The 23,202-nt window shown below is 39.3% G+C and overlaps 1 protein-coding gene across 1 annotated transcript in view; it reads left to right on the top strand.

Moving 5' to 3' along the window:
* The window catches only part of PRKAR1B (protein kinase cAMP-dependent type I regulatory subunit beta), a 128,064-nt gene that overhangs the window by 44,670 nt on the left and 60,192 nt on the right, over positions 1–23,202 (top strand). The window contains exons 5-6 of the mRNA XM_005289159.5: positions 21,257–21,318; positions 22,103–22,149. Coding sequence (XP_005289216.1) covers positions 21,257–21,318; positions 22,103–22,149 — 109 coding nt within the window. The remainder of the gene's footprint in view (positions 1–21,256; positions 21,319–22,102; positions 22,150–23,202) is intronic.

The raw sequence follows: 23,202 nt of genomic DNA, 5'->3' as shown, positions 1-23,202 counted from the left end.
CAGTAGCAGTGTAGAGTAGCGAGTTCAAGATGTGCATATTTCAAAATTTAGGACTTGTCCATGTCGGAAGTTAGTGTGAAATAAGCTAGTGTGGAATTTAAAGTGCGATAGCTATTCCGCACAACTTCCTGTGTGGGTACTCTTATTCTGTACTAGAAGTTCCTTTGTGCAGTTTAGCTTAGTCTGCTAAGTAACTGAATGATCTTATTCTTGTAACACTTGTCCTTCCCTTCTCCATTCCTCGTATTGCTTGTTACTTTCCCTTGTCCTGTTTATATTGTAAATTCTTTGGGCCAGGGAACATGTTATGCCTTTCTATTTGTTGTGTAAAGTGCCTAGCACGTTTTTTTTGGTGCTGTATAATTAATAAATACTAATTATTACTAATAGTGGGGTTTCCTATTACTAAGACTTCATTACTTTTGCAAAATATTGTACAGATATTCAGTAATATGCAGAGAAATATGATGACATCAATATACAGCTGTCAAGGAACATGAACAAAGTGCATTTTATGATGCAGTATCCTTGCTTTTTATTGTTTATTCACTTACCAGCTGATTCATAAAAAATCAGTCATTCACAAGGATTCACCCATTCATTAGTTCATATTAGCAAAGTTATATCATCAATAGATTTTCTGTATGTGAATTTCAGATTGTGTAGCTCATTTTAGGTGTTCAAGCAGATTTTACTTTTAACCTACTTTCACACACAAGTGTTTTCAAGTATTTCTCTACTTCTCAGAGGAAAGTGTTTAGAAATTATTTTAACAATGGTTTTTCCTAATAACAAAATCAGATTGAATTCTGCTTGTGCTGCTCCATCTGTCTGAAAATGCCTCTCCTATCCAGCTACTGAGTCACCTAAAAACTTTCCTCTTTGCATTAAACAACTAACTGGAAACCATAGTCACCGTTCCCTCTCCTCATTATTACATCCTGACATTCGTCCCTTGCTGTAAGTAGTCAGCAAGAATAGTAGAATCTTTACTGTTTTTAAATTTCAGCTCCCTTGTTTATTTCTTCTCCTTTCATTATTTTTTGCTTTCTACCTTTGAGATTCTCTGTATTCAGCTCTCTAAAGCATTTTATAAGGCAATGTCCTATGAAGCATGTTACATAAAATATACATTATATTGTACAGACCTTCCCTGATGACTGCATCTTGACATGGTGGAAAGGCTTGTGTGATCCAGTGACCCTAAGAGCTATGCCAGGCAGGGAATTTTAACTCCTGGTAGGGTCACCCAAGCTGGACGGGTCAAAGGGTAGTAACCAGATGAAAAGCAGCCCACTGGTCCTCCAGATTGGGGGGGTTGAACAATAGACTAACAACCTATCCTTGTAAACAAGATGCGGAAAACACAACAAGGTAGCCATTCCAGCAAAAAGCATGGTAGACAGGGATGGCAGAGCCTTATTCCTGTCCTCATCAATGTCTGCTAGTGTGGGAAGGATTCAGATTCAGATCTTGTACTGAGCCCTCATTACATCTCTTCACACCAACCAGCAGACTTAGCTCTTAAGAAATTATTTTTGAGCTCTTTCAAGTTACCTCCCTGGTTTGGTTTAGGAATGACACTAAAGGACGTGAATACTCTGAATATTGTGAACTGTTATCACTGTTATTATCCTGTAAACACATCCTCTTTGAACATCCCAGATGGGATATGGTAGATGTTTCCATTCAAGATATGAGCTTTCCCTAACCTCCAGAGATAGACACCATATCCTAGACATAGATTCCCATTCTGGGGGGGACAACACTCTGTTTAACTGGCATTTCAGGGCCACTTTTCCTGAGTCACTCCATTTTGACATATTTTTCTTCACAGAATTATCCTGAGGTGCTCAGCACTTTTGAAAATCCTAAAATGGATTTAGGAGCCCATTAGGCTTCTATTTTTGAAAATCTTGGCAATGTTTTATATACCTAGTTCTGTGACTTGAAAACATTTAACTCCTAAATCTCACCTAGATCCTGAAGACAGTCTGCTAAAGAGAGCTTGCTTTTCTGTTAGCCAGTGTATTATCTTCCTCCTTTCATCCCATTTTTATAAGGTCTCAGATCAACTTCTCTTCTTTGTGTTTTAGGAAATAAATTCTACCGAAGAATGCAGTAATACTTAACATCACTGATTTACTAAGAGGGTTGCTTAAAATAGTTCTAGATAAACTGTTCATATTAATGAGGTTTCTAAAACTTAAGTATTTGGGACCGTAATGTTTTGACTGAGTGTTCTGCAGCACTCGCCACTGAAATCAACAATATGATCAGAAGAGATTAACAGTAATAAGACGGCCTTAGGAAACCAGTATAAAAATAAACCCCACAACTTTGATAGTAAGAGTAGTAAACAGCAAATTGAGGCAGAACCATTCCATTCAAACCCCAGAAAACCATAAGTGAAGCCATTAAAACAAATAGTATAAATAAGCTTGAGACAGCTCTAAGAGAGAGATAGGGTGATTGATGGCTCTAGTGGCAAGTTGGGGGCACAGAAGTGGATTAGAGATTGAGTTAAAGGTAATAGTGCTAACACACCTTTTCCTGTCCAGCAGTTCTAATTGGTCTTCCTTCCTGCGAATTCAACATACAATAGTATATATAGCAATATTTCCTTACAGTTTTTGGATTGGTAGATCAATGGGTTTTGTCCGCTCTGTTCTTTCAGTAATAAAGTTTAGTTTTATACTGGATGCATGGGGAAATTGAGGGGTGATGTGTAAACTACGCTTTACATGAACTTAGACTCCCATAGTTCAGTTAGACTCCCTTAGAGACATTTGTACACCGACTATACAAATGTCTAAAGGAGTCTAAATAGGTGTGACTTGTGCTGAGGAACCAGAAGGAGATGTAAAATTAAGATTACACATTTTTCTCATGAGGATTTCCAGAACAATTGCACAAAGGCAAAATAACCCCTCCCAGCAAACCATTAGGGCATAGTTGTGGCATATCTACAACCTTATTTGCAGAAGGTTTTAACACTTGACCTGCAAAGTCAACAAAAGAATCACCATCTCCCATCTTAATAAATTGGGTTCTATCTGCTCTAATCACATCCTGCAAATACACCAAGTCATCTGTTTCCTTTTTGCTTAGATCTTGCATACTCTTTGGAGGAAGAAGGTCTACTGTTGTCAGCACTCCTGTTAAATTTATTTGCTTTTGTAGTGCAGGGAAGATATGTGTATAACTCTAAAGGTCACATTCTACATTTATTTATTTATTTGATGTCTTTTGATTTATAGAAGTGTCCCTGTAATCTTTGTGCGAGAAACATGTACAAAATTTACCAGAACAACAATAAAATGGGAAGTGTATCTTGAACAAAGGCCTCCCAGAATATTCACTAAGGTCCTGATCTTGCATTTGTTCTCTGTGAGCAGAACCCTACACTCACTTCACACACTGTGAAGCCCCAGGTGATGCTCTTTGCAGGATCAGAACCTAAAACCTTGAGCTTTTACCTTCCTTCTTCACTGCTATGTTTCTTGGACAATTATTCAGAATGATTTAATGTATGTAAAATTACAGTTTAAATTATAGCAGTCAAAGGTTCCAATTCAGCAAGGTACTTAAGTATATACTTAATTTTAAGCAGGTGCTTAAATCTATCTCTGTTCAGGAAAGCAATTAAGCATGTGCTTAAGTCCCATTGATATCACTAGCATGAGTAAGAGTTTGCAGGACTGGGTGAAAAAATTGGGTGAGGTTTAATTTGGCTCTTCAGTCAATTTTTTTAGAAGTATAAACCCCAAGTCAGTCTGAAGCGTCAGAAAATTATTTGCTTCCCATTAAAATTTCAGGATAGTATGAAAACAGAATGCAATTTAGCTGATTGGCTTTTCCATTTTATTTCTAAAATAATGACAATAATCCCTCAGCAGTTTTTCTTTAATCCAATTAGAAGCTTCCTGTAAATATCAACAGCCTATCAATATATATCTAACCATCCTTTATTCTTGAGAACTGAAAGTAATGCATTTAACAAATGTATCCCTTTAAGAAATTATGAGTTTTACATACAAAAAGGAAAAATGCAGGGGGGATACTTTCAGAACACAAATGGGAATTAAGCACCCAATTTTCAATGACTGAGTTAGGGCCCTACCTGTCATTTGTGCCTTTGAAAAATCTTACCTCCGACTCATTGGGTGAAAACAGTCCCATGATGAAGCATTACTGTTGACTCCAGAGGTCAGTAATGCTGACATGCTCAAATGACTAAATTGGCTCATCAGTGATCATCAGATTTTTTTAAGCCGTTAACTTTATCTATGTCTTAGAGAACTACGTGTTTCTTTTAAAAGTTATATGTAAGAAATTCATGGTCAAAAGGAAGACATTTGTAAGCATTTCTGATGAAGAAAGAATGCGTGTAACAATATATATATAAACTGACTTCGTGTTTCACTGGCCATCTAGATTTATTGTCTTTGGTGGTAAATATTGACCTTGGATTTATCTCAGTCAGTGTTTACCTCTTAGGTCAATAAATCTGAGGTTCACCTCAGCAGAAGTCAATATCTGCTTAGTGTTCTGTTTCATTATTAATATAAATATTTTGGTGACCTTTACATGTATTAAGTAGTCTAGTTTTTTTAAAGTCTTTCTCTTGATATGCTTATTTCTTGAAGTATATTTTTACACCATCTCCCATATTACTTTGAAATCTGTTAATGCAGAGAATTACTATCCTTTTTTTCTAAGGGGATCTCAGATTTTCAATGTGTTTTTCTGGACATAACAGGTGCTCCATAGTATAATAATATAAAATTGACTACATGGATCACCATTCACTTGTCTACTAGTAGGGCATAATGGTTACTCCTTTCTCTAGTTTCCTTATATGAGAAATCTTTTCTATGATAAGGTATTTCCTTTTTTCCTTATATGAGAAATCTTTTCTGTGATAAGGTATTTCCTTTTTTGCATCTTTCATAGAGTTTAGAGCCAGAAGGCACCATTAGACCATCTAGTCTGTCCTCCTTTATCTCCTGACCATCTTTATCTTATTCATCGAATAAACACTTCTTTCAGCTTTCACAGAAATTAGTCTGGGGTGGTTTTTTTAGGTTTAGGTTTAATATTTGCTTTGTGTGTCTGCCTTCCCATGTAGTCTCAAACTGAAGCACCTCAGAAATTTCAAGTTCTGCTTTCATGACTCTCTTTGGACTGTCTCAGCCATAAACATATACAAATATTGCCTTTTCTGCTTCTGAATAGGTTGTGGATGTGAGAACTGCATCTGAGTATTATCTCAAGCCATTAGATAATAGATGGAGTCCCTTAGTTTCCTTCCTTAGTTTCCTCCTTTCCTTCCCCAGAAAGCTTCCTAGAAGTAAGCTGCAAAGTTGACACAGACGGCTTCATGAATCCTCCTTTTTATTCTCATGGGGGGCAGGGGAGCATGCAAGGGAGAGCATACAAGCCAGAGCTTGAGGGTTCAGAAGCAGGTCCACAGCTACTCAGCAGACTTGAGACAAGATTTTCCATTGGGCCCTTACAGTATCTAGGCCAGCTACTTGAATTGGGTGCTTGGCTCAAGATTTTTTCCATTATTATTGCTGTATTTCAAAACGTTTATGTAATACTATAAATTACGTGGCATATCAGAGACATAGATAAGATACATCTTCCCCCCCCCCCCCGGCCAATCTCCGAAGAGAGTTCACAGTCTAAAGGCCTGATTCTGCCAACCCATTTTCATGAGATTAGTTCTTACGCTATTACCATGAGTAATGACTGTTCACATAAGTAAAAGATTATGGGGGCTGGTCCTTTGTGATCACATAAAAATCAGTGTTGACTGTATGAAGATTTTGGGTTATTCATTGTAAGGGTATGCTGGGTTTAAATGGTTTTAGAATGTTGTGCTATGGAAAATTCTGATCCCTGTCACATGGAAAAGCATAAACCTAAGCATATGGATTTATATGAATATTTCTTACAGAGACCCAGATACAAGGTATTTATAGTTCTCTTTTCCTGTTTATTCCTTTAATTGGATTTATTTTAAGCGGGCTTTAGTGTAGAAATTTCTGCTGAACTTCTTTCATATATTCTGGTATTTCACATGAGCACAAATAAAGGCTATTGACCCCTACATTAAAAAAAACGTGTATTTACGTGAATGGTAGTGCTGTACTTAAACAATAGGCAAAAACTTGTTTTGTCCATCTTTTCTTTATCCTAATGTATACCAATCCCTTCTTCATTTAATGGGCACAATATTTTAAAATTGCTTTGTCAAAAGCAATCCAGAGTAATATATCTAGTTTGGATTTAAGATTCTGTTGAGAGGAATTATACTTGGTGATTTTTCCATCATTTCAGTATATTCAGAAATAAATGTCAAAGCTGTGTTTGTGTTGAGATAATTTGGCTCAGCAATATATCAAGTCTTCAGCATTTTTTCTTCCTAAAGTTATCATTTGGAGGGATTTGAATGCTACAGGCCATGTAATAGCTGGCTTATATATAAGGCCTGATAGAGCAAGTAAAGCGCTTGGCTGTTTTTCTGTGATGCATACCTTTAAGTCAGATTGAAGAGCAGCTTACTGTTGTCAACTTTTGATTCATAGAGTTGTGTAAATGGGGAAAAAATTCCTTTCTGACATGCCAGAGGCCAAATTAAACAGAAATCTGTGAACTGGGATGGTTATGTGGTTGTGGGGAAACAACATGGATTGTATAACACATTTCTGCATGTTTTTGTGATTTGTTTGCATTGAGTTTTGATCTTATTTTATTTAACTCCATAAAATATAATTCTGCCTATTTGTTAAACTGCTGTAAATATGATTACTGCATTAAGGAAAACATGTAGTCAGCAGAGATAGGCAGAAAAAGTGTTAACACTACATATTATGTGTAGGCTGAATAAGAGTGACTTTAAACATTTCAGTGTTAAGGATAAGGAGTACTTGTGGCACCTTAGGGTACATCTACACTACAGGGGGGAGTCGATTTAAGATACGCAAATTCAGCTACGTGAATAGCGTAGCTGAATTCGACGTATCGCAGCCGACTTACCCCGCTGTGAGGACGGCGGCAAAATCGACTTCTGCGGCTTTCTGTCGGCGGCGCTTACTCCCACCTCTGCTGGTGGAGTAAGAGCGCCGATTCGGGGATCGATTGTCGCGTCCCAACGGGACGCGATAAATCGATCCCCGAGAGGTCGATTTCTACCCGCCGATTCAGGCGGGTAGTGTAGACCTAGCCTTTGAGACTAACAAATTTATTAGAGCATAAGCTTTTGTGGCCTACAGCCCAGTTCTTCGGATGCATATAGAGTGAAACATATATTGAGGAGATATATATACACACACATGCATACTCTATATGCATCCGAAGAAGTGGGCTGTAGTCCACAAAAGCTTATGCTCTAATAAATTTGTTAGTCTCTAAGATGCCACAAGTACTCCTGTTCTTTTTGCGGATACAGACTAACACGGCTGCTACTCTGAAACCAGTGTTAATGATGTTGTCGTACTAGACTGCCTGCAGAGTTCTCCATATTCCATTTCAAAAAAGCATTTAAAAATGTCCTATAGATACTCAGTAAGGCATATACAATAGTGCTTTTTTCCTCCTCTCAATGTTAATGAAAGCCCAGCATATTTGAGACTTAAAGGCACTTTGGAAACCCGAATCTTAATGATTGTAGCACCGTGGAAAGGTGGAATACACTAAGGCATGCAATATCTAAAAATGGTCTTTCTTTTTTAATTTTTATGGCAGAGTGAAGAAAAAGCAAGATTAGATTTGTGACATGTTTACTAGGCAGATTTTTAAAACACCACAAAATCACAGAAAACTAGTGCTCTGAGGTTAAAAGTACCAGGTGTTCCTGCTAGTAATATTATAGGTAGGGCCCTACCAAATTCACGGCCGTGAAAAACGTGTCATGGACCGTGAAATCTGGTCCTTTCTGTACTTTTACCCTATAGTATACAGATTTCACCAGTGTTTCTCAAACTGGGAATCCCAACCCTAAAGGGGGCCACAGGAGGATTGCAAGGTTATTGTAGGAGAGTCGTGGTATTGCCACCCTTCTGCACTGCCTGCAGAGCTGGGTGGGCTGAGAGAGGCAGCTGCTGTTCTAGGTTCCCAGCTCTAAAGGTAGTGCACCGCCAGCAGCAGTGCAGAAGTGAGGGCGGCAATACCATACCTGCCACCCTTACTTCTGCGCTGCTGCCTTCAGAGCTGGACAACCAGAGAGTGGCAGCTGCTGGGCTGGAGAGGGACCAAGCTCTGAAGTAAGGGTGACAATACCACACCATGCCCTCCTTACTTCTGCGCTGCTGCTGGCAGCGGCTCTGCCTTCAGAGCTGGGCTCCTGGCCAGCAGCTGCCGCTCTCCAGCTGCCCAGCTCTGATGGCAGTGCTGCCATCAGTAGCAGCACAAAAGTAGGGGTGACAATACCATGACCCCACCCCCCAATAACCCTGCAAACCCCCACCCACCCTTTTGGGTCAGGACCCCTACAGTTACAACACTATGGAATCTCAGATTTAAATAGCTGAAATGAAATGTTTGGTTTTAAAAATCCTATGACCATGAAACTGACCAAAAGGGACTGTGAATTTGGTAGGGCTCTAATTATAAGGTGTCTCAAAGATTTATTTGATGTTCATTTTAATGGTTGGTGAAGGTTCTGAACCACAGTGACTGAGTAAGAGGGAAGAAATAATGCATTATGTGTCTTAATGTATGTGGATATTTAGGGTGAAACGATGCATTTAGCTCTGTATATGTACATTCTATAAAGGGAACAGCTTGTGTTTCTTCAGACTTAACCCCCCACTCCTCCAATCTGTCCAAATACTGAAATACTGACCTCCTGAAAGACAAAGATGCATATCATCTGATCGTATTGACCTCTATTTTCTAATTGAGCTACTGGAGCTTCGAAAAGGGGAACTGTTTAACTCAAAATTGATGAGGCACAACACGCAAGAAACAAAACCCGGAAGGGACCATCTGAAAAAAAATGGATCTCTAATTCATTTTCTGTTCCAGAAGTGCAGGAAATTAGGGGGAGAATATGAAGCTCTAGGGAAAAATAAGGAAAATGGGTGGGTGCATGAGTTTGCACATATCTGTCAGCTACATTGGCTATGCAAATATAAAATCAAGTGCTTGCTGATGTGTGGTTTTGTGACAGTTATGGAAGGATCCTCAAATTAGTGGATAAATTAGACTCATCTAATTTTAAAGAAAAAACCTGACACTTTTTATAGATAACCTGTATCAGAATATTTTATAATCATTTCACTGATCCAAATATAAATTATAATTGAATCTTAGGTACTAATACATCTTTTTATTGTGCTTAGCTGTTTGGTATCTCCAAGAGTGGTAGAACACAACAGAATGGAAAGACAAAATCTGGGAGATGGTTGCAGCCATATGTAACATGCCTGTCAGGAAAGGGAGAGGCATGTCAAACATTAGTTGATCAGTTGCAACATACGTTTCTCTGACATTCATGATGCTTGCCACAGAAATCTGTACTACTCTCCAATCTCTGGATGACAGTAACTGCAATTTGATGGAGGATTGTTCTATGGGACAGAGGCTATCTCTTCCTCTTTGTCTTTACCGAATCAAGCACACTGGTGGCAAACAATAGATAATACAATTAGTTGATGATAATCATGGGAATTTTCTGGCACACAAAACTACTTTGCAGAAAGCTAAAAACAAGAAATGAGAGCAAATTAAATTTAAACTCTGAATCTAGCCAATGCTTCCTATAGTAACCTAATTTTTATAGTAACGATGCCTCAGACAAGAGCTATCTGGCACAGAAAGGAAAAAGTTAAAAAATATTCCCTGGTTCTTCTTATTTTCTATCTTTTTCTATACTATCACTGCTGCCTGTGAGAATCATCAATCTCTGGTGGCTTTTTCAAACCGTCCTCCTGATTATGGGAGTTACATTCATGCAATCAGGAGAGGGAAGCAATACCATGTGATTCATCTGAATGATCACAGTTAACAAACATAACTCAAATTTTGAATACCGCATATTGAATGTTTGTGACAAATCCACAGAGTAAAAAAAAAAATTGTAAACAATGTTTCTGAGTGAGTATAAATAGATCTGTACCAATTGCTTGTTTGTTCACCCACATACCATGAGTAGAAGAACAGGTTTAAGTCTGTAGAGTGAATTCTCTATCAATTGTTTATTCATCTTTAATATTCATAGAAATATCCGGCTGGCAAACAAAAATCATTTATTTTCTATGTAATTTGTCTGTCTCATTAAACAATTTCATCTAAACTTTCACCTCAAATGTTAATAAAGTGCTAACTGAAAACATTAGCAGGGGTTGAGGGGGATCTACTTATATGTACTAAGAAAAAAGAACAGGAGTACTTGTGGCACCTTACAGACTAACAAATTTATTTGAGCATAAGCTTTCGTGGGCTACAGCCCACTTCTTCGGATGCATAGAATGGAACATATATTGAGGAGACATATTTACACATACAGAGAGCATGAAAAGGTGGGAGTTGTCTTACCAACTCTGAGAGGCCAATTAAGTAAGAGAAAAAAACTTTTTAAGTGATAATCAAGATAGCCCTGTACAGACAGTTTGATAAGAAGTGTGAGAATACTTACATGGGGAGATAGATTCAATGTTTGTAATGGCTCAGCCATTCCCAGTCTCTATTCAAGCCTAAATTGTTTGTATCTAGTTTGCATATCAATTCAAGCTCAGCAGTTTCTCGTTGGAGTCTGTTTTTGAAGCTTTTCTGTTGCAAAATTGCCACCTGTAGGTCTGTCATTGAATGACCAGACAGGTTAAAGTGTTCTCCTACTGGTTTTTGAATGTTATGATTCCTGATGTCAGATTTGTGTCCATTAATTCTTTCGCGTAGAGACTGTCCGGTTTGGCCAATGTACATGGCAGAGGGGCATTGCTGGCACATGATGGCATATATCGCATTGGTAGATGTGCAGGTGAACGAGCCTCTGATAGCATGGCTGATGTGATTAGGTCCTATGATGATGTCACTTGAATAGATATGTGGCCAGAATTGGCATCGGGCTTTGTTGCAAGGATAGGTTCCTGGGTCAGTGTTTTTGTTCAGTGGTGTGTGGTTGCTGGTGAGTATTTGCTTCAGGTTGGGGGGTTGTCTGTAAGCGAGGACAGGTCTGTCTCCCCAGATCTGTGAGAATGAGGGATCATCTTTCAGGATAGGTTGTAGATCTTTGATGATGCGCTGGAGAGGTTTTAGTTGGGGGCTGAAGGTAACAGCTAGTAGTGTTCTGTTATTTTCTTTGTTGGGCCTGTCTTGTAGGAGGTGACTTCTGGGTACTTGTCTGGCTCTGTCAATCTGTTTTTTCACTTCAGCAGGTGGGTATTGTAGCTTTAAGAATGCTTGATAGAGATCTTGTAGGTGCTTGTCGCTGTCTGAGGGATTGGAGCAAATGCGGTTGTATTTTAGAGCTTGGCTGTAGACAATGGATCGTGTGGTGTGTCCTGGATGGAAGCTGGAAGCATGTAGGTAAGTATAGTGGTCAGTAGGTTTCCGGTATAGGGTGGTATTTATGTGACCATCGCTTATTAGCACAGTAGTGTCCAGGAAATGGATCGATTGTGTGGATTGGTCTAGGCTGAGGTTGATGGTGGGATGGAAATTATTGAAATCATGGTGGAATTCCTCAAGGATGTGCAGGTGACCCATTCTTTTCCATGGGTCCAGATGATGAAGATGTCATCAATGTAGCGCAAGTAGAGTAGGGGCGTTAGGGGACAAGAGCTAAGGAAGCGTTGTTCTAAGTCAGCCATAAAAATGTTGGCATACTGTGGGGCCATGCGGGTACCCATAGCAGTGCCGCTGACTTGAAGGTATATATTGTCCCCAAATGTGAAATAGTTGTGGGTGAGGACAAAGTCATAAAGTTCAGCCACCAGGTTAGCTGTGACATTATCGGGGATACTGTTCCTGATAGCTTGTAGTCCATCTTTGTGTGGAATATTGGTGTAGAGGCCTTCTACATCCATAGTGGCCAGGATGGTGTTTTCTGGAAGATCACCGATGGATTGTAGTTTCCTCAGGAAGTCAGTGGTGTCTCGAAGATAGCTGGGAGTGCTGGTAGCGTAGGGCCTGGGGAGAGAGTCCACATAGCCAGACAATCCTGATGTTAGGGTGCCAGTGCCTGAGATGATGGGGCGTCCAGGATATCCAGGTTTATGGTCTTGGGTAGCAAATAGAATACCCCTGGTCGGGGTTCTAGGCATGTGTCTGTACAGATTTGTTCCTGTGCTTCGTCAGGGAGTTTTTTTTAGCAGATGGTGTAGTTTCTTTAGGTAATCCTCAGTGGGATCAGAGGATAATGGCCTGTAGAATGTGGTGTTAGAGAGCTGTCTAGCAGCCTCTTGGTCATATTCCAATTTATTCATGATGACGACAGCACCTCCTTTGTCAGCCTTTTTGATTATGGTGTCAGAGTTGTTCCTGATGCTGTAGATGGTGTTGTGTTCAGCATGGGTGAGGTTATGGGGCAAGTGATGTTGCTTTTCCACAATTTCAGCCTTTGCATGTTGACGGAAGCAATCTATATTGAAGTCCAGTCTGTTGTTTCAACCATCTGGAGGAGTCCATGCAGAATCCTTTTTTTTGTAGTGCTGGTACGGAGGATGCTGTTCAGAGGTATGTTGGAAATATTCTTTGAGTTGGAGACGTCGAAAGTAGGATTCTAGGTCACTGCAGAACTGTATCATGTTCATGGGTCTGGAGGGACAAAAGGAGAGGCCCCGAGATAGGACAGACGCTTCTGCTGGGCTAAGAGTATAGCTGGAAAGATTAACAATATTGTTGGGTGGGTTACGGGAACTACTGTTGTGGCTCCTTGTGGCATGTAGCAGTTTAGATAGTTTAGTGTCCTTTTTCCTTTGTAGAGAGGCAAAGTTGGTGTTGTAAATGGCTTGTCTAGTTTTTGTAAAGTCTATCCATGAGGAAATGTGTGTGGAAGGTTGTTTTTTTATGAGCGTATCCAGTTTTGAGAGTTCAGTCTTAATCTTTCCCTGTTTGCTGTATAGGATGCTGATCAGGTGGTTGCGCAGTTTCTTTGAGTGTGTGTGACACAGTCTCTCAGCATAGTCTGTGTGGTATGTAGATTGTAACGGATTTTTTACCTTTAGTCCTTTTGGTATGATGTCCATCTGTTTGCATTTGGAAAGGAAGATGATGTCTGTCTGTATCTGCATGAGTTTTTTCATGAAGTTAATGGATTTCCAGTCCATACGGCTAAATGCAGTGCCTTGCATAATGACAGGTTTCAGAGTAGCAGCCGTGTTAGTCTGTATCCGCATATCCTGAACAATAAGTACAAAGCTAATGCACATAGTACAGTATTTGTTTGTGTGTAAATTGTAATTTATTTAGATAGTTATTTAAAATAATGTGCAAGGTTCCTATTACTTTCTTAACATGTAGGATATTTAGCCCATGCAACTGGCTAGTAGTGCATTTTGTACTTAATATTAAATTGAAAAACTGGCAAATCGCAAATGACCATCTTCAGATATGTCACTTATAAAGAGTGTTAGCCTACCATCTGAGTATTGAACTATATCTGATTGGCTGAGGGGTGAAAACATTATATAGTAACTCTTCTTACTTAGTTGGAATAGTCCAGAAGAGGGAGCTTGGAATTAAAGAGTAAGTATGCTTAAAAGTACATGAAGAATAAGATGCTTAAATATGGTAACTTTTTATGGTTGCCATTTACCATTGGTGGAACCTTGTTTTATATTAAATAAATATAAAAAAGATTTGCTTTTAGGATGCTATAATGTTTTTATATTGCTGTTCCATCATAGTTTTAAAGCAATTTTCTATTAGAGATTCATTCTAAATATTTTGCTTTTATTACACTAGCAAGCATCGTTTCTAAGCGTGTTTGATAAAGAAACAAGGAAAGTAGTAAACGCATGATGATGGTTAGATCATAAAAAAACAAATCCCATATACTCATATACAGCGCATAGGACTATATTTATCTTTGGTTGACTCAAATCTATTGACCTCATTCTAGTTACACTAGAGATGAATTTGGCCTACTTTGCCTAAACTATATTATTTTTCATTCCGATAACATGTCCCCGGGATACTTATAGAATGCCGATGCATACCAACATTGGCTTTGACTTTGTTACAATGTCCTTCTGTGCATCTAATAAAAATGTATTTGGAGCCTTCTCTAAATAAAAGATCCAGTACTGTATGCCTGCAGCCAAAATGAAGCTGTAGTGCATTCTTACAGTATATAACCTCCATCTCTAGAGTGTGGTCACTCTTTATCTGACCTATCAGTTCTCATCCTCAAAGGAAACCTGCACAACACTTTGGAAAGATGAGCCTGGGAGTTTAAATTCATAACTCTACTAGACACTAAAAATCATGGTCTTAATAAAGACACTGGATTTATGGCTTATTACAACAGTCTGTAAACTAACCCTCCCCTTTTGTCCTATGACTATATGGATGTTAACTAGCTAGTTAGGGTTGCCAACTCTCCAGGATTGTCCTGGAGAGTTGGAATTAAAGATTAATCTTGAATTAAAGATTATGTCAAATGATGAAACCTCCAGGAATGTGTCCAACCAAAATTGGCAACCCCAGGGCCACTTCACCTTAAATGATCCCTTAGAATACGTGCTAACTACTTATCTTAAACGATCTGTTGCATCTTGTATTTACTTGTGACAACTCTTAGGGTACGTCTATACTTACCTCCGGGTTCGGCGGTAAGCAATCGATCTTCTGGGATCGATTTATCGCATCTTGTCTAGACACAATAAATCGATCCCGGAAGTGCTCACCATCGACACCGGTACTCCTGCTCCGCGAGAGGAGTACGCAGAGTTGATGGGGGAGCCTGCCTGCCACGTGTGGACCTGCGGTAAGTACCTTGTAGTTCGAACTAAGATACTTCGACTTCAACTACATTATTCACGTAGCTGAAATTGCGTATCTTAGTTCGAACTGGGGGGGTTAGTGTGGACCACCCCTTTGTACTTTTCCAGACCTGAAGAAGTGCTCTGTGTAGCTCGAAAGCTTATGTCTCTCACCAACAGAAATTGTGCCAATAAATGGTTTTACCTCACCCACCTTGTCTCTCTAATATCCTGAGACCGACATAGCTGCAGCACTGAACAGATCATAGAATCATAAAATATTAGGGTTGGAAGAGACCTCGGGAGGTCATCTAGTCCAACCCCCTGCTCAAAGCAGGACCGACACCAACTAAATCATCACAACAGATCAGCACAACACTGAAGCCTGAACAGATCAGCACAAGACTAAAATAAATGGCAGAAACTGGTGAATGCCTGTAAAATCTGAGGGTGCAAGAAGATAAACAAGAATAATTAAAGAATAGAACGAAGCCTTATATTTAGGTGGTTTGCTGCACAGGGCAGGAACCTTCACATTTTATTTGCTTGTAAAACACTGTCCAAGTCTGCACTGTATGAACATTAATGAGACGAGCTCAGAACTCTGTCTTACAAATGAAAAAATAAAATAAGACAAAAAACCTACTATAGTACTTGGATATAACAGAATAGGACTAAACAAAGAATTTGAAATGCAGGATTCCCATGGAACATGTTTGCTCAACTCTTAGTACACCTCTACTTCGATATAACGCTGTCCTCGGGAGCCAAAAAATCTTACCGTGTTATAGGTGAAACTGTGTTATATCAAACTTGCTTTGATCCACCAGAGTGCGCAGCCCCACCCCTCCGGAACACTGCTTTACCACATTATATCCAAATTTGTGTTATATCGGGTCGCGTTATATCGGGGTAGAGGTGTACATGAAAACAGGGAGGCTCAACACAACTGAGTAAGAAGTGATACTGGTTTTTACAAGTATTATGCTGAGAGAGTGTTGCAGAGTTTTTATGGAACTATGCCGGATCAGCTTAATATTTTTTCAAACCTACCCTCAACCATATTGATTTTTTGGTAACGTGATAAAGGAAGAGAAAGTAGGTATAGCACACGCACACTGAATGTTTTCTGTTTGCCTGCACAATGAAATAATTCTGATTGAAGTCTGACAATACCTGAAGGTATAATAAGGATTTTCCATTTGTGTCATGGATTCTCTACAATGTATACATTTGATCTATCTCCATCTTCCTTTTGTGTGATCTACTCACCATAGTAAGGGCTGAAAACAAATCTGATTTTGAAACTGATAAATTTTGTTCCATAGTTTTCTTGTATAGCCATTGCCATGTCTGATTTTGAAATCCTGTTCTCTCACTTGGCTTTAACAAGCTTGTTCTCAATTGTCTATTGCCAGAATTGCGTTACCTACAGTAGACATTGCTTTTTTTTCCCCTTTCTCACTTTCTATGTTGATTCAAAATAACCTCATTGCAACAGCAAATGAGATTATTTATTTTTACCATTTTTTTTTCATTATATAGAAAATCTCTTAGGCCTTCCTGCCTACTGCCTTTCACCTTGTGTTGTGCGTTACACCTGGGCCGGCGGATGTGAAAGACTACCAAATCAAAATGGTGTAGTGTGTTATACCCACCTGGCATTCACTGGGCCAAATTCTCTGCGGGTGTAAATGGGTGCAGCTCCAAAGACTTCAGTGGAATTTTGCTCAGTACAGCAGCAGTGAAATTGACCCACCTTGTACAGGTGTAAATACTTATATAAGGTGGAAGCCAACAGAGAAATCAGGCCCTTTGGTCTCAGAGCTGACTTAAGTTGTTTGCAATCCTCTTGTATGCTTTATGGAAATCCTCGACATGTTAACACTTGCTGTGAGTCTTTGAAATTTGCAACCCTTAAAAAAAATCCTTTAAATTTTGATATTCTGAGACAAGACAGATGGCATTTTTTGATGGAATAGATAGAGATTTCAGGTCTAAACATATTCCTCAGTTTCACCTTGTTGGACTAGTTAATAATCAAGTTTTATATTATGTGCAGCTCAGAATCTTTGCTTGTAATTTCATTTACTGTTTTAGATTATATTATCACAAAGTTACTAAAAATTAAATCTGCATAACCCTCTGTGGAGTTTATCATTGATGGCTGAGTCCTGCCAGTCTTTCCCTGAAGCGCCAATGGGAGCCTCAAGTACATAGAGTCCCATCTGCATCAGTGGTTCCATGCCAAAAACTGCCCCCAAAGCCTTTTGATTGGAGCACTGGTTTTGGCTCCAACTGCCATAGCAACGAGAACTCACCTTTTCAAGAGGTAGCCAGTAGAGACTGTGGAAGATCAACTGAATAGACCTAAAGCTTTTCCCCCTCGGGACAGGGGAGTAAAAGGCTGAGGAGAAGCAGTATTGACATTAGAGTTGAGTGAACTAAGAAGCTTTGAGGGAAATATTGTGTAGGGAGCTGAGGCAGCAGTGGTGGAGGAACCCTTCAGGTGTAGGTGCCTGGATGCAGAGGCACTGGGCATCCCTCTTCCCTCCCCCCATCTTAGGGGTTGTCCATAAATAACATAACACATTTTCTGGAGATTTTCAAGACCCACCGGCCCCTTGTAACTCTTTGTAACACTGAAACAAACATGCAAAATTAAGGACCCACCTACCTTCTAATGTGTTATGTAATTTATGGACAGCCTTGTAACTCCAACCACCAATATCAGCAATTGAAAAACCCAAACATAACACGGCTGCTACTCTGAAACCCTACATCCTGATTCCATCACCTAAATAACACATTACAAAGGATACATTTAAAAACAAGTAATACCCCGTGTTAGCAATTCTCCCACACCACACACTGATACACAAAGGCATTGAGTAAAAATCTACCCCATGCACATTAACCATCTACTTCAGCATTCCGTACCATTCAAAAACTTGGTTGGAGTCAGCATTTGGTGGAGAGGTGGTGAGTGGAGTCGTGTGCTGTAGAAGCAGTAGATAGGGAAAGACTGTAATATGGAGAAGATGAAATCATGGTTCAGGAGTAGGTTTCAAAGTTTGGGTGAAGATTTAGCTAGTGATTTCCTAGCTTTTTATATCATTGTGTTACTGTGCTTCAGTGTCTGCACTTAAACAACCACAGACTGTTTTTTTAATAAAAAATTTTGTTTGGAGAAATTTGTGTGTGTATGTTCAATATATATAAATAATAGCAACTTGGAAACAAAAATTCAGATCCCCTCCACACATCTGTTACAATTCTACTACACAGGCAGGGCTGTTTATAACACTTCTATGTTTATGCCTTTCGTGGACAAAAGACTCTTGTGAACCATTCTAAAAATAACATGTACATTTTGTAGCAAAAAGAAGAAGGTCAAAATCTGGGCCTTGACCATATTATCTCTTTAGTGAGTGCCACTAGTTTTCCTTAGTCCATCTATTTTTTAAAACCGGCTTTGTTTCCTACACATCACTCCTACTCAGGTTTTCTAGCATGAAATTGTATATTGAACATGAAAATATATATTGATAGAAAATTAGTGTTGTATTTTCAGATGCCAGCTTGAACAGATCATGACCAAACTTTTTAACTTAAAAAAATAATTGGCATGCTCTCTCAGGGAAACTTTTCTTTTTATTTTAGTCTATTTTGTATGTTGTAAATCAAAATCAATAAATTATATCTGTCATTTCAACATCAATTCCATAGTAGCCTAAATTAAATCAAAGGTCAGTTTTGGTGCAATGAAGGTATGAGTTTGGTAGGTTATTAGGCCAAGATTTTCAGAAGGGCTTTGTGAGGTATTGTGTACCTCAATTTTGGGGGTCCCAACTTAAGACGTGTTAAAGGAGACTGATTTTCAGAGGGTGGATGTTCAGCATTTTCTGAAAATCAGGTCCATTTAATGTGTCTTAAATTGGGGATCCAAAAATTGAAACACTTAAAATCATAGTCATTTTTGAAAATGTCAGCCTTTCCGTATACCTTAGGAACAACAGTTCCATGATGGACCAGAAATGTAAATAACTATTTTCAGTGACATTCACATAATGGTTGATCACTTAAATTTGTCCATCAGTTATACCCACATATTGCTGTCTGGAAATGCAAATCAATATCAACATTGGTTTTGTTGACTTGCTTGCTTGCTTGCTTGCTAACATTTACCCCACAATTATGTGTGTTTATAAAGTTTCTGTTAAAAAATCAAAGATTTGCTTTAGTAAAGAGAAGATCATGTTAAAATACACAATGTATTCCTGTATATTTAAGCAGGGCAGTATTAGTTTAGTAATGCTAAACAGTTATTTCTGAAAATCTAATTCATTACTTCTTTGACAATCTTTGTAGCAGTAGTTTTTAACCTAGGAGTTTGAAAACATTTTTGATAAAAGGAAGAGATGTTCAGAAATCTGTTAACAAACCATTTTGGAGAAGGGTGCAGTGCTATACATAATTTATCAGCCACTATTTGTACAGTCAGTTGTTAAGATATAAATAAAACACAACCTTCAAACAAGAGATAAAAAGCTGACATAGTGCGTGGTTATTTCTCTGTATTTAGTCCAAAAATGGTTTCCAAATCTGTTCAGTCACATTTTCTTTTTGATTATTTGTGTCCACGTTCTGATTTCTCCATTTAGTGGCATAATCTTTCAGGGCCTGATCCTCTGAAGCACAAAGTGCCTTCAATTCTAGTGAGAGCTCTCCACATCTTGCAGAAGTGGGCTCTTAGATCTCTGCCTGGGCACACAGGAGGGGGTAACCCAGGGAGCCAGTTGACGCTCCGTGATCCCAACCTGGCCCCAGCATAAGACAGAGCTACTGAGAGTACACCACCTGTGGGCACACTGGGGAGCTCCGAGAGAGGCACAGTCCCTGCCAGTTCTCCCCTAGGTGTGGTGCAGTTCTGCATTGCCCCCTACACAGGACTGCATGCTAATCACATCATCTAGCCCTAGCAGTGGAAATGTACTGACTGCTCAGGAGGAAAGATATGCCCTGCTTGAGTAATGAGTGAACATTTCCTATAACTGCATCTGAGTGGACTGTGGAACTGTTGGACAGGAAATAAGCTCATAATGGGATTTTACAATGTGCATTTCCCATATAAGGGATTGAAATCCACCACAGGTTTGTTGCCGACTTCCTGGCTATTTTGATGAACCTTTTAAATTTCTTCATTGTTTTCACTTATTTGTGATTGAGAGGAATTTGCTCCATTTTATGGGCTAGACAGAGAGTGTATGTCTCACTCTGTGGGAGGGGCAGTAAGTTGATGCACCACTCCAGGAGAAGCCAGTCACAATTCCTCCCCTATGCTGGTGGTGGGAAGTGGTTTCCTTCAGCCCTTTACACTGATGAATTGGTGGGGGGGAATAGTGCAAGCTCTACCCAGTCCTTGCTCCCCATCCTCCACCTGTGTGGGGAGGGGAAGCAGTGGTTCTGTGGAACCTGCTCTCTCTCCAACATGGGCAGGCAGCCTAAAGTGATTGTGGAGGGGGGGTTATGTCCCTTACCGCCCAGCCTGGACGTGTAAGGGCAAGTGACAAGCGTGCCTTATATGTTTAAAATCATGGTGCTGTGTAGAGTTCGGGAAAGATGAATTAGTGCAGTGCTCTTGTATTGCTTGAGTGTTTCCATAGCATTGGCCGAATTTTCGTCACACTAGTAACTCTGCTAAAGTCACGGAGCGTAACTAAAGTCAGAATTTGGCTTCATATATTTACCTCTGCACTGGAAGTGTAATCCCTTGCCAGCTCTTATGCTGTCTTAATTTAGTCCTTTATATTTCCGAATGCATCCTGCTTTGTTCAATGGGCTTTGCTGGTAAAAATGGAGCCTCATTTTCAAAAGGTGCTGTGGTTCTATTTCGGGCTTCCAACAGCTTCCATTGTGACACACACTGGGCTGTTTTGAAAATCTGACCACTTTACGGTGCCTAAAAGGGAACTGAGGTCTTTTGAAAATTCTTAGAGAATAAAAAGCCTGAGCTGACTAGTTTGTAGAATGCTTTAATTTAAGAATGGGTCTGTACACATAAATTTTGGAAGTTCTTTCAAAATAGCATGAGTGGGTTGAGTCACTGTCTGACTTAGTTTTAAACTATGGCTTCCACAGAACTAGCTTTTCTGGTGTTTTGCCAGCTGGGGACTCCATGTGCTGCTGCAATTAACCTTTTTCTTTTTTTTTTTGCAAAATCTGTTAATGAAGGATTAACAAAGCAGAGTGACTTCAGTACTAGTGACTCAATAAGGAACAAGTTTGACTCAACAGTGGATGTTTATTTTCTTTTATAGTGACATATTTGATGCCATGTTCCCTGTTATGCACATTGCCGGAGAAACGGTCATACAGCAGGGTAAATTTCCATACTTTTTTCCTTATAAATTTGCTCAGATTGTGTAATTTATGCCACTCTTTCTGATGTTCAGAAAATTATAGGGCCAGAGATGTTACCATCTTTGCTGACAGGCAGCAGTATCTTATACCACAAGTATCTAAGTATTTATTTATATTGTAAGCTCTTTGGAGCACGGGAATGTCTTATTCTGCAGAATCCAGCACCTAGCATAATGGTGTCCTGGTCCATGACTAAGGCTCTTAGGTGCTACCACAATCTAAATAAATAAAGATTATTCTAATAAAAAAGTATACACATTGATTTAAATGGGGGCTACTCACGGAGTAAAGTACTACTCAGCATGAATAAAGGGGGCGGACTCTGGCACAGGGTAATAAAAGGTGGAAAATATTTTCAATGGTCGTTGAGAGTGCTCAGCACCTCACTATATTGTGTCCATAGTTACCAGACTTGGCAACTTACTTGCAAGCTTAGAGCAAGTCAAGCAGGACTTTAGTATCCTGAGGGTATTCAAAGTTTCTAATGTGTTTGCCTTCATTTTAAATAAATCAAAATGGATAAACTAATACAACTGAGAAAAAAATATAAATAATCACTCTTGATATTTCTGTTCATGAGCGAAACGAGGCATGGATGTTAAGGACATGATTTTCTCTTTAAATAATCAGCTCTGCAAACCTGTGCAAATATGTGTAGAATCAAATATGGGGATTGGAAATTATTTGTATAACCATCCACCAGACATTATGAAAACAATCATCATTTATATTTTTGCTTCCAGGTGACGAAGGAGACAACTTCTATGTAATTGATCAAGGAGAAGTGGATGTAAGTTTTAATTAACTTCCGATTTGGAGTTGCTTCCCCTTCTTATTTATTTTAATCAGACTGTTGCAATAGGATGCTCATTCTAAGTTTACATGGTAAAATTTCATGCTCATGATACTTGCTCATGCTCATGAAAGGGATCTGGGGGTCATAGTGGATCACAAGCTAAATATGAGTCAACAGTGTAACGCTGTTGCAAAAAAAGCAAACATCATTCTGGGATGTATTAGCAGGAGTATTGTAAGCAAGACACAAGAAGTAATTCTTCCGCTCTACTCCGTGCTGATTAGGCCTCAACTGGAGTATTGTGTCCAGTTCTGGGTGCCACATTTCAGGAAAGATGTGGACAAACTGGAGAATGTCCAGAGAAAAGCAACAAAAATGACTAACGGTCTAGAAAACATGACCTATGAGGGAAGATTGAAAAAATTGGGTTTGTGTAGTCTGGAGAAGAGAAGACTGGGGGGGGGGACATGATAACAGTTTCCAAGTACATAAAAGGTTATTACAAGGAGGAGGGAGAAAAATTGTTTTTCTTAACCTCTGAGGATAGGACAAGAAGCAATGGGCTTAAATTGCAGCAAGGACAGTTTAGGTTGGACATCAGGAAAAACTTCCTAACTGTCAGAGTGGTTAAGCACTGGAATAAATTGCCTAGGGAGGTGGGGGAATCTCCATCATTGGGGATTTTTAAGAGCAGGTTGGACAAACACCTGTCACGGATGGTCTAGATAATACTTAGTCCTGCCTTGAGTGCAGGGGACTGGACTAGATGACCTCTTGAGGTCCCTTCCAGTTCTATGATTCTACTTGCCTAGGGCCTGATCCAGCAATGTTCTGTGACTCTGCACTCCTGTTGAATTGAGGGAGCTCAGCATTTCACAGGATTGGTCACCTTGTTAGATTTTGTTGCTTTAGGTCTTTTATGTATAATATTATAAGTGGTATATTTACAGCCACATTTATTTGTCCATTCAAAGCAGTATAATATGGTATCATAATCAAGCAAATTACTTTATCTCTAGAACCCTACCCACACCTGTAAGTGTGCTG

This window comes from Chrysemys picta, chromosome 10, assembly GCF_011386835.1.
Source record: "Chrysemys picta bellii isolate R12L10 chromosome 10, ASM1138683v2, whole genome shotgun sequence".
Taxonomy (NCBI): domain Eukaryota; kingdom Metazoa; phylum Chordata; order Testudines; family Emydidae; genus Chrysemys; species Chrysemys picta.
This window is presented reverse-complemented; position numbering and strand designations above follow the sequence as displayed.